At 58.8% G+C, this 10,811-nt stretch overlaps 4 protein-coding genes across 4 annotated transcripts; 1 reads left to right on the top strand and 3 right to left on the bottom strand.

Annotated features, from left to right (window-relative positions):
* Positions 1–499: 499 nt before the first annotated feature.
* On the bottom strand, positions 500–1,216 carry CH63R_01334 (LITAF-like zinc finger domain-containing protein; the record flags this gene model as incomplete). The annotated part of the gene is made up of 3 exons (XM_018296309.1): positions 500–734; positions 810–980; positions 1,041–1,216. The coding sequence occupies 3 exons, from the start codon at positions 1,214–1,216 to the stop codon at positions 500–502; spliced, it is 582 nt and encodes a 193-aa protein (XP_018164671.1).
* Positions 1,217–2,974: 1,758 nt separating this feature from the next.
* Positions 2,975–4,042, top strand: CH63R_01333 (Alcohol dehydrogenase; the record flags this gene model as incomplete). Its single annotated transcript, XM_018296308.1, has 1 exon — positions 2,975–4,042. The coding sequence occupies one exon, from the start codon at positions 2,975–2,977 to the stop codon at positions 4,040–4,042; it is 1,068 nt and encodes a 355-aa protein (XP_018164670.1).
* Positions 4,043–4,218: 176 nt separating this feature from the next.
* Positions 4,219–6,042, bottom strand: CH63R_01332 (Amino acid permease; the record flags this gene model as incomplete). Its single annotated transcript, XM_018296307.1, has 3 exons — positions 4,219–4,658; positions 4,727–5,784; positions 5,858–6,042. The coding sequence occupies 3 exons, from the start codon at positions 6,040–6,042 to the stop codon at positions 4,219–4,221; spliced, it is 1,683 nt and encodes a 560-aa protein (XP_018164669.1).
* Positions 6,043–7,253: 1,211 nt separating this feature from the next.
* On the bottom strand, positions 7,254–9,399 carry CH63R_01331 (C6 transcription factor; the record flags this gene model as incomplete). The annotated part of the gene is given in 5 exon segments (XM_018296306.1): positions 7,254–7,774; positions 7,827–8,004; positions 8,093–8,265; positions 8,374–8,707; positions 8,716–9,399. Coding segments are annotated over 5 exon segments (1,890 nt in total).
* Between the last annotated feature and the right edge of the window lie 1,412 nt (positions 9,400–10,811).

Raw genomic sequence — 10,811 nt, 5'->3', positions numbered from 1 at the left:
CCCCCCCCCCCTCCGGGCATGCGGGAATCGCATGTCAAGAAACCGGCGACTTTTCACCGAAGGCATACTGCGATTTCCCGGCGCTTCGCAACAAAGTAGCGTGTGGTCCACTAAGACGTGTTTGGCTGTTCATCAGCAGGCACGTGCGTGGGAATGATTTAAGGACTACCTACGCAACCGTGTGAAATGTCGGAGGTGTGCAAAAAGCCCTCAGCACCGTGGGGTAATTAAGTGATATAAATAAATACCTAGCCGCCTTGTTCATTTTTCATACGCGACCGGTATGTGGGATTGGCTAGCTTCTTTCCTTTCGGTCTCGCCTTCCGCATCGTATCGTACGCGCCAACAAAATAGAAAACTGGCGACAACTCCCAAAACAAAACAAAAATTGAAGGAGGGGTATAATCTCAAAACACGGCCGTCCCAAACACGCAATCTCGTCCGTCGAGTATTCGCGTCACATCCCGCTGGCTCCATCTACGTCCTAACGCCCACCGCCTCAAGCTTGCGCGGCCTGCTGCTTCTCGGCAACCGGCGGCGGCGGGCTCTGGTACTGGGACGGCACGGCGCCGTACGGCTGGGGGCCGAAGACGCGGATGGGCCCGTCGTACGGCCTCGTGGCGACCGTCTTGCGGCAGTTGGCGCAGGTGTAGTTCGTGTCTTCGAACCAGCCCGCGATGCAGGGGACGCAGGTGAGACAAACGCACAGGAGGCAGCACAGCGCGCCGGCGACCCTGGAAAGACGTGCGTTGTTAGCCGTCTCGACTCGTCTCTCCCTTCTTCACTTCTGCGGGGGTTCGGGGGCTTACATCTGCATGCCGCTGCCATCTTTGCTGATGTTGGTCATGGCCCTCGTCTGGCAGAATGGGCAGTCGATGAAGGCCGGCTCGTCGCCGAGCATGTGCAGCGGCGTGACGGTCGCTGGCGCTGGCGCCGGGGCGCTCTTCTGGCCGGCCGGTGTCGTCGTGTGCTGTTGCTGTCTGCGACGAGTTGGTCAGCATCCTTCTCGTTCTGGCGTTGGCGAGGTCGAAGAGCCTTACTCGGGCTGCGATGGGCTGGTAGGCATTTCCGTCGCGGGCGCGGGTCTGCTGCCGTCCATAGTCGTCGCCGGCGGCTCCTTCGCATACGCTGGCGGGGGCGGCTGGATCTCGGCGGAAAGCGGCTGCGGCGCCGGAGTCGCCTCCGGAGCTGACTGCGATGCTTGCGGTTCTGACATGTTTGCTTGTCTTTTTCTTTTCTTTTTCTTTTTAACACGTTTCTCGAGCTGTTTACTCGGCCGGGCTTGGCGAGTCAAGTGCGGGCGGTGCTGGCTGTCCAACGTGGACAACTTGAAGCTTTGATGGGTCTGGCTTACACGAATCGAGAGAAGTGGTTCGACGGTGTGGTGATCCGAACTGCACAAACCTGATTGCAGAAATTTATACAAATAAAAAATGATCTAGCTGTGACCAATAGAGCCCGAAGGGAGATATCCATCTTCTTTTCTACAATTCCACCCTCCCTTTTTCGGGCTTGGCAGAACGGGAGTCCTCAACTCACTCGCCCGCGCTAGCAGCGGCACAGCACCGTGTCGAGCCCACAGGTTCCCATACAAACCAGGCAGCGACTCGCCCTTTATTGGTCTCGACACGGATAAGCTCGGCGCAGCCCTACAAGCAGGGCGAGATGCGCCTCCTTGGCGACGCGGACCCATGGGGATGGAAGCTGAGAGCCTGAGAGACCCCCCTTGGATCTGATGTCGTCTGCCTAGCGTGGCCGGTAATGGGATGTAATATCCGGCAAGTAACCAGCCCATCGACACTCTGGCTCTCGTCCCTACTGCAAACGTCTTGGTGAAGGGAAAGTGTTGGGCATGTTATTGCCATCCTGGCTCGTCCGCCGAGGTCTCAACCCCAATCCCACCCAACCTCGAGAGCCAGACGAAAACGTTCGCCCAGCCACGACGATCACTGGCTCCTTTGGTTCTTCAGCCTCTGATCCCCGCATGGATACCGTCGATAGACCCGGGCTGCGCCTCGTGGATGGACGACGGGGGTGCCCCCCCCCCCCCCCCCCCCAATTGACCGTATTGATATTCGACAGCCTCTCTCGCCCGACTCGCCCGGCCAGCCAAGGCTTTTCGGCACTTCGGCCACTCGACCAGACGAAAGGGCGGGCCCCGTCATTTCCCGCTGGATGCCAAGATTGCGTCGGATCTGGCGAGGCTTGTGGGAAGCTTGGGCCCGGTTGACTTCAACTCGAGCCAAATCGCTCGGAGGCCGTCTTCCGATAATATGCCCAAGGTAATAGCGGTCACGTCGGCGAGAGGAAGCATCAGGTCGGTAAACCCGAGAATGACTTTGAAAGGTCATGGGTACCTGGGTGGGAGAAGATTTCTGGTTGTTGAACTCTGCTCCGCGGTTTTGCTCGTGCTTTTGGGTCAAAGCTTGGTCATTCAGGTTTATGATTATCAGGGTCTGATAATGCCATGGGTAGCACTAAGATGAGATTCCTGATAGATCGACAACGTCTCCAATCGCAATACAAGCACCGAAACCTCGCGAGTCAGTCCCAAGCCTGGCCTTGGATGGCAGAAGACCTCTCCAGACAGGTCCGGGCGGATTGCTCCGTTCTCAGGGTTCGCCGAGCGCACAGGAAACGTGAGTCCGTGCCTTTAAATGACAGGAAATCTTCGGCTCCGGCGCCAACCTCTCGACGCTTAACTCCGTGTCCTCCGGAATCGCGGGGTGATGGTGCCAAACGTTCGGAGCGGCGTTGCTTGCCCGGCCATAATCCCGATTCGGGACGGACAACTTATCGGCTTTCGATTCTATGAGGCATCACGACGGCATCGTATGTACCGGAGCATATAAAGATGGAGTACATGATGTTGAACCGTGTTGGTTGCATACATCAAGCGTCTTAGTCTTGACTTCTTACTCAAGTAGCACCACGCAACGCCGTTCCCCTGCGTCGTCAACAAACATCAACAAACATGTCCCGATCAATCTATCTTGGAGCCGATGGAAAGCTCTGCATCAAGCAAGTCACCGAGGCCCGCGTGCCGCAAAAGTCGCAAGCCCTCGTTTCGGTCCGCTACTCGGGCGTCAACTTGTGTGACCTCAACTTTTTCCACGTCGGCCTGAGCTCCTACATCACGGGCTTCGAGTTTGCCGGCACCGTCGAGGCAACGGGCCCGGACTCGACTCTTCGTCCGGGCGACGTCGTCGTCGGCCTGTCCCCCGTCTCCTTCCCCCAACCTTCGTCCCTGGGCACGCACCAGGACAAGGCCATCGTCGAAAGCGACCTCTCCTTCAAGATCCCCGCCGGCCTGCCCCTCACAGACGCCGCCGGCTTGGTCCTCGTCACCCAGACCGCCGCCGATGCCCTCTTCAACGTCCTCGGACACGGCCTACCGGCCGCCGACGTGGCTGGGGCCGACGCCACCGACAGAGCGATCCTCATCTGGGGCGGCGCCAGCAGCGTCGGCGTGGCGGCTATCCAGCTCGCCAAGGCCGCGGGCTTCGGTCACATCTTCGCAACGGCCTCCCCCAAGAACCACGCCGTTCTCCAGAAGCTGGGGGCCACGCGCTGTTTTGACTACAACAGCGCGGTCGTGGCCGAGGATATCCGCGCCGCGGCGGAGGAGCTCGGGCTCGTGTTGGCCACCGCCTTCGACACTGTCGGCCACGGGCTCGCGGGCCCCGGCGTCGATCCCCAGCGGACCTCGCCCGCCCTCGTGCGTCGCAGCCTGTCAGCGGGCGTCCCTGAAGAGTCTCTCAAGCTCGCGTGCACACTGCCCGTCCCTAGTGATCCAGCGTTCGGCTTCTGCACGTCGTACCGGCCCGCAGGCAGCGTGGGGGCCATGGGGAGCCCCCAGGACCCGGGATTCCCGGTTCGCTCGCGCAAGGTCATGTCGTACCTCTTGAGCACCCTCGAAAGGGTTCCGCGGCATCCGAATGTTACGGTAGTAAAGGGAGGGGAGGCGGGCATCAAGGAGATCGAGAGGGTGGCTCACGGCGGCGCCTCTCTGGAGAAGGTTGTAATTGAACATCCCATCTAAAGAGGCATATCAATGTACAAAGCAGCAGCTGAAGCACGAAAAAATCTCTACTACTTTTATTGAAGATATAATCCACAGAAAAGTGCGGACTTGGGGTTGATTTGGTATCACATTATCTCATTAAATTGCAAACGCTTTGTCGTTGAAGCGTACGCCGCTTCCACACTCACACACACTCAGAACAGCCAGGCGAATCCCTTGCGGTAGACTCTGGCCAGCATGCCCTTGTTGCCGGAGGCCTCCTCCTTCTCCCTCCTCTCGGCCTCGAACGCGGCCCTCTCCTCGGCCACCGTCTCGAGCGGCACGCCCGTCAGCAGGTCGGCCGTCGCCGAGTGGACGCGGCTCGTCCTCTTGAGGATCTTGAAGCCGAAGATGCAGATGAGGTAGACGGGGATGCCGATGTACTGCACGATGAAGTTCTTGTAGTCAAAGGTGCCGACGAAGACCTCGATGCCCTTGGTCAGGGTCAGGATGATGAGGAAGCCGAGGGCGGCGTAGGAGCCCCAGATGCCGAAGGGGGCGCGGTAGGGGATGTACGCCGGGTCGATGCTCTGCACGTCGCGGGCACGGCAGAAGAAGATGTGGGAGATGAGGATGGAGATCCAAGTCAACAGGCCTTGAGGTCTCATGTTAGTCTTCGTTTTACTCGGTCATGGGTTGGAATACAGGCGGCATCAGACTTACCAAAGACGGTGACCATGTTGGTCAGATAGCCAAACACGGTCGCAGCGCCGGTGCTGACAGACATGTAGGCCAAGCTGCAGAAGATACCGCACAGGCCGAGGGCCACGTAGGGCACGCCGGACTTTGTGGTGCGCGTGAAGATGCGGGGGGCCTTGCCGTCAACAGCAATGCCGTACAGGGTACGGGAGGAGATGTAGATGTCCGAGTTGGCGGCGGAGAAGACAAAGATGACGAGGCAGGCGTTGATGACGTGGTCGAGGCCCTTGATCTTGGCGATGGTGATGGCGACGACAAAGGGCGAGGCGGCGGCGCTCGTCTTGGCCTTGGCGGCGAAGACGAGCTCGGGGCTATTGTAGGGGACGACCATGCCGAGCAGGAAGACGGAGATGACGTAGAAGAAGACGATGCGCATGAAGGTCAGGCGGACGGCCTTGGGCATGCTGAGGCGCGGGTTCTTGGCCTCGCCGACGGTGACACCGACGAGCTCGGTGCCGGAGAAGGCGTAGACGGCGGCGACCATGGCGCTCCAGACGCCGAGCAGACGGCCCTGGGCCCCCTCGACCTTGTACTCGGCGAAGGCGCCCGGGTCGGACCAGTAGCGGAAGCCCGGGCGGTCGCCGGTGGGGCCACCGCCGACGGCGAGGATGAAGAGCAGCAGGATGACGCCGACCATGATGATGACCTTGAGGGAGGACAGCCAGAACTCGAACTCGCCAAAGGCCTTGACGCTGATGCTGTTGATGGCGACGATGAGGACGAGGGCGATGGAGATGAAGACGGCCGGGTTGACACGGTCGCCGACCCAGAACTTCATGATGAGGGCGAAGGCCGAGAGCTGGTTGGGCGTGGCGAGGAGGTACTTGAAGAAGTAGACGTAGCCCGTGGCGAAGCCCAGGGCCGGGTCGACGAAGCGCGTCGCGTAGCCGCCGAAGCCGTGGGACAGAGGCATGTAGGAGATGATCTCGCCGAGGGCAGCCATGACGAGGAAGACGATGCAGCCGACGATGGAGTAGTCGATGAGGATGCCGGCCGGGCCAGCCTTGACGAGGGCGGAACCGCTGAGGAGAGGAAAGTGTCAGTCAGAAGAAGCTCTCGATGATGTTCTTTCAGGAGGAGGAGGGCACCACATACGTTCCGATCAGCAAACCCGTGCCCAGGGCGCCGCCAAGGGCGATCATGGTGACATGGCGCGTCTCGAGCCGCCTGTGAAGCTCGTGGCCCGGCTCGACGTTGGGGTCCTCGACCTGGCCGAACTTGGCGCTCTGCTGGTGCGAGATGTCGTCCAAGCCCGAAGGCCCCATCTTCTCTTGGTCCATGGCTGAGATATTCTTTTCGAAAGGATAGGACGGGTTGGATGGGATGGGGGACGGGATGGGGATGGGATGAGAGGGGAGGGGGGGGGATTAAGTAGACTGGGCTCTCTGCTCTCTCAACACTCTCTACTCTTCTACTCTCTTCTTAAGAAATTAGGGCTGACTGGGAGATAAAATGCAACAGGTTCAGTGAAGAAAGGATGGGAACGGCCGACTATTTGAGTTCCCCAGACAATCTGCGCCGAACGAAGGAACCAACAGACAAGACAGAGGCCGGAAGTCGATGAGAGTGAGAGGGAAAAAAATGCCAAGACAGATCTGCGTATCAACTCTCGGGTTTTCTATCTCTTCAAAGTGCCAACGGTCACGCCGACATGGGAACGCCCATGTTCGGCAATGCCAGGTCATTCGATTTTGGCTAGTGTAGAGTGATTTGATACCCGAGACCCTGACCACGGGCACGCTGGCACAGCGAATCGGACCCCAATGACATCCCGGCCTTGGTCATTATCTCTAGACTCTCGCTCCGTGGGTCCGGGGAAGTGGTTCGGGAAGAGGGAGGGTGGACTTGGGAAGAGAACGCGGGGAGTTGGCCCTCGGATCGGCAGGCCGTTTGTGTTGATATCAGACAATCCCTAACACTTTTGGCACTTTGGGCCTGACTCGGCCACGCTCCTATCGCGAGATCCCAGTATATTTCTTGCGGGGATCGCCTGAGTGTCCGTGTCATGTTTATAATTTTCGTGTCAGTTCCCGCAGATAATAAGGCGAGGAATATCAGCGGCGGTGATGGGATTGGGCGCACAAGCACGCAACCCCCTCTGCAGGGTTTCTCCCAGCAAAGACATCATCCACTTTGTGATAATCTCCCAGAGTTCTAGAGTGCCAGAGAGTCCCCCCAGCGGTCCCTCTCTCTCTCCCCCCAGAGCCAAGAGCTTGTTGAGGTTTCTAAATGGTCATACCCCGCAAGATTAAGACCTTTTCATTAGCAAAGAGATTCACTCGCTTCCATTCCTTCTCGACGTCTTTTCCACTTCTTTCACCGGGGCCACCGTCCACGCTCCACATCTAAGTGTGGAACCTTTGGGAAGAGACCCGGCGAACTGACTCTCGGGTGATGTGCCCTCTGTCCGTGAGAGGCCTCTCCGCCGCTTCGTTGAGTTGACGCAGGCAGGTGGGCGGGCGTTTCGACGAGGTATTAATGTGTTGGCACTTCACAGCAGCTCGCCGCCAAAGTCAAAGTCGGGCGCGATCGGGTCAGTCCAAAGCCAGTTTCCCGCGAGTTGATCGTCTTCGAGGGCCGCCACGTTGGGCTCCCAGTCGAGCAATCCGGCGATCGACAGCATCTGCTCCGACGCCAGGCCGTTGGCTGTGCTGCCGGTGGCGGGACCGCCCTCACCTGGCACGTCTTGGCCTACGTGGTTCGTCGGTAATACGTTGGCGGACTGCGTGTCGAGGCCGAGGTTGTCGGTGCTGTCCATGACGTCTCCACCAGCCGCCGGCGCTGCTTGGAAGAGCCGGGCCTGCGCGAGACGCAGCATTTCTTGCAACTTCTCCAGCTCTTCCCTTCGATAGCGCGCCACCACATTGCCCCGCGCCATCATGGTGTCCAGGATGCCGAAAGCCGTCTGCACGTACTCGCCGTTCCGCGTCGGGAGACCGGGCACCGCCGTCATCAAGGTGAGGACGAAGGCGGCCGAGAAGGTCTGCTCCAGGTCGAAGGGGAGGAACGATTCTGGTTGAGCGACGTCAGTTGATAATACTGTGTCCGGGAGGGTCTGCCAGACCCAAGAGATGCTGCGACTGCAGCGCTGACAGGATGCGGAGCGACTTGCTCGCCGACTCTGACGAGGTCGTCAACAAAGCCTTGATCGGGCTGGCGAGGCCTCGGTTTGTGCTCCCGTGTTGTGCGAGAACATTCTGCAACAGACACATGAGAAGCGGGCGCGTGGCGAGGACGACACACTGACGAGGGATATGTTAGTCTGGGAGGCAATGCGGTGGAAGGGGGAGCAAACGAAGTCAGTGAGGAACAAACGGATGCGCGACGGACCTGGTGGTAGCAAAGGTTCAGAGTCGCAGCCACTCTCGATGCAGGTTCCGAGCTGTTGAGCTTGAACTCGAACCCTGCCGTGAGCTGCGGCGCGAGCGCTGCCATGTCTCTCAGGACCTCCTGGACACTCTTGAGGAACGAGGGGTCCAGCTTCCCATCGACGCTGTAGACGGCTGCAATTGCAATAACGTTAACGGAATTTTGAGTAGTCTATGGCCCGTGGCCGGGGCGGGCCTGGGCGGGCCGGGGTCGGCGGTTGTCTTGCGGATGGTATTACTCACTGTTCAAGACCTTGGCGAGCAGCTGTGAGAGGACCACGTGGATGCCAAGGGCCTTGTGCTTGTGAACTGCCGGGTCCGACCTCGGCAGTTGGACGGTGATGTCGCTGTCCTGGATCGAGTTCGGCGCACCCATGAGGGACGACAGCTTCCGGTCCAGTATATAGAGGGTCCACCAGATGCACCGGAGCCTGTTCGCTTCGGTGTCATTGAGCAGGCCCTGCAAAGGTTCTCGGTGCAAGCCCTGAGTGAGGGCTATCCGGAACGCCTGGCCGATCTGAGGTTGAATGTGGTCAGGTTCCCTCCCTTCCGTTACTCTGTGAAACTCGGCCTTCATCTACTCACGTAGGTGTATGCGCTGTTCCTGTGGTCGACCGACTGGAGATACAAGGCAAGACAGCACAAGATCTCAACCGACAAGACAGGATCCCGGTACAGACCATGTACGTCGGGAAGAAGCTCCAGGGCCCGGGTCACCAAACCGCTTCCAGGCGGAGTCTGCGCCGGGTTGCCGGGGACCAGGAGGGCCTTTCCGAAGGCCATGATGAGCAGAAACTGGATGTACCACAGCCGTGCGTCCGCTGGCGGTTCCGTACTCGGGCCTCGCCGGTAGAAGTCGTGCAGCCCCGCCATGAACCCTTCTTCGTCGAACAGGTGATACGTCTGTCCCAGGTGGAACTTGACCGTGTTCGTCAGGTACAGGGCGTAGTCGAGCGAGGGAATGTCGGCCGTCGGCGTCGTCGTTTGGGACGCCACATTCCGGGACGACGGCCAGTCCAACCTGAACGCCTGGGCATCGACGTTGAGAGGTATCTCGGGCGACTCGTGCTGGCCAAGGTGGCCCTGGATCATGTTGAGAACCTGCCGGCTGTACGCCCATGTGGACGAGGGACCAAGCCATCCTAGCACACAGGTAAGGGTAAGAATGCAAACAGAAATTGCACGGCGTCTGGCTGTCGAAAACTCACGCCGTCGTCCCGATGCGTCGGTGACGAACTTTGAAGGGCCGCTTGCCAAGGGGTTCCTCATGGCTGACAAGGGACCGCGAGGTTCTTCATTGTCGACTTCGCCGCCAACGACGGTCGTGCCGTCATCGACCGTACCCTGGTGCTCATCATCCACCGGGGCTTCTGTCGATGACTCGTGAGCATCAACTATCAGTCATCGTCAGCAACAGTTGCAAGTCAACTGAACAGAACAAGCAGCATCCTACCAGTCCCATCATGGTCACGGTGGTCGCCCGGCGAGGCTGATGGGCGGTATCGTGTCCGCTTCGGCGCCGGCGCCGCATGTTCTCGGTCAAGTCCGTACCCGGATTTACGCTTCAAGTCATTGAGAAACCTTGGGAGGGCGGTTGTCCGTCAACATCCGTTCAACTCAGTCCCTATACAGCAACTAAGCCCGCGGGGGGGAGGGATCGGATGCTACCTTTCAGACACCACGACTTTCCGATCCTCCTTGTCAAACACACACTCGACCGACTTGCGCAGGCAGTTGGCGCACGGCAACGAGCCCGAGCACTTGACCTTGCGCTCACGGCATCGCGTACACCTTGTGGAAAATCAGCTTCACTTCACTCGCCCCATCGAACATCCGCTGCCGGACACACACTCACGCGTTGTTCGCCCGCCTGCCACGCGCTGCGGAGCTCGCTGCGTCAGCTTCGGTCTCGGCCTCTGTCGTGTTTCTGGGACCTTGGCCTTCGGGGGCCATTACGAAAAAAACGCTTTTGATGCTATTGCCGGATGCTCGCTTGGAATCAAAATAACGCTGGCGGCCGGTTTCACATCTCAAGTCATGATGGACGGACAGAGTGGACTAGACTACCTAAAGTAGACGGTTTAGGGTCTTTGCAGCTGTGAATTCCACTGAAGAGCCAACAAGCCACAACAAGCCTTGTGGCGCACACTGGCCTTGACTCGTTTGGTCAAACATTTTAGAATGTGAACACTGCTGTAATACACTAAAACAACAGCACTCCCCCCCCCAACGTGAGCTCACATCATCAGCACATGCCCATGTATGTCTATTAGCCAGATAGTAGCAGTAGAATGAACTATGCGCTATGTTTGACGGTTGATGGGAATAGACACATCAAGGGCAGTCTCATGTCGCACCCCTTATCCATATCATATTGATTCAGTCTTCGAGCTACACAGCAGTGGCTGGAACGACCCTTGGGGTTCGGGCGTCCTGATCCAGGCTCTGTGGCTCGGTTTGCCGGGCCGAGGCGCGGCAATTGACGAAAGCACTGGTGCGGTGCAGTTCTCGGCACCCCATTCCGTGCGAATGGCAGAAGTAGTTCCTGGTCAAAAGCGGGCTGGGTTCCCGCAGCATTGAAGTCAACCCTCTGCCCCGTAGTGATACTAGACGTATTATTGTTGTATGATTGGATTTGTTGAGCGTTTGAGGTGAACACAGGCGATTCACAACTAACCATT

Source organism: Colletotrichum higginsianum, chromosome 1, assembly GCF_001672515.1.
Source record: "Colletotrichum higginsianum IMI 349063 chromosome 1, whole genome shotgun sequence".
Taxonomy (NCBI): Eukaryota; Fungi; Ascomycota; class Sordariomycetes; order Glomerellales; family Glomerellaceae; genus Colletotrichum; species Colletotrichum higginsianum.
Note: the sequence above shows the minus strand (reverse complement) of the source record. Positions and strands in the feature narration are given on the sequence as shown.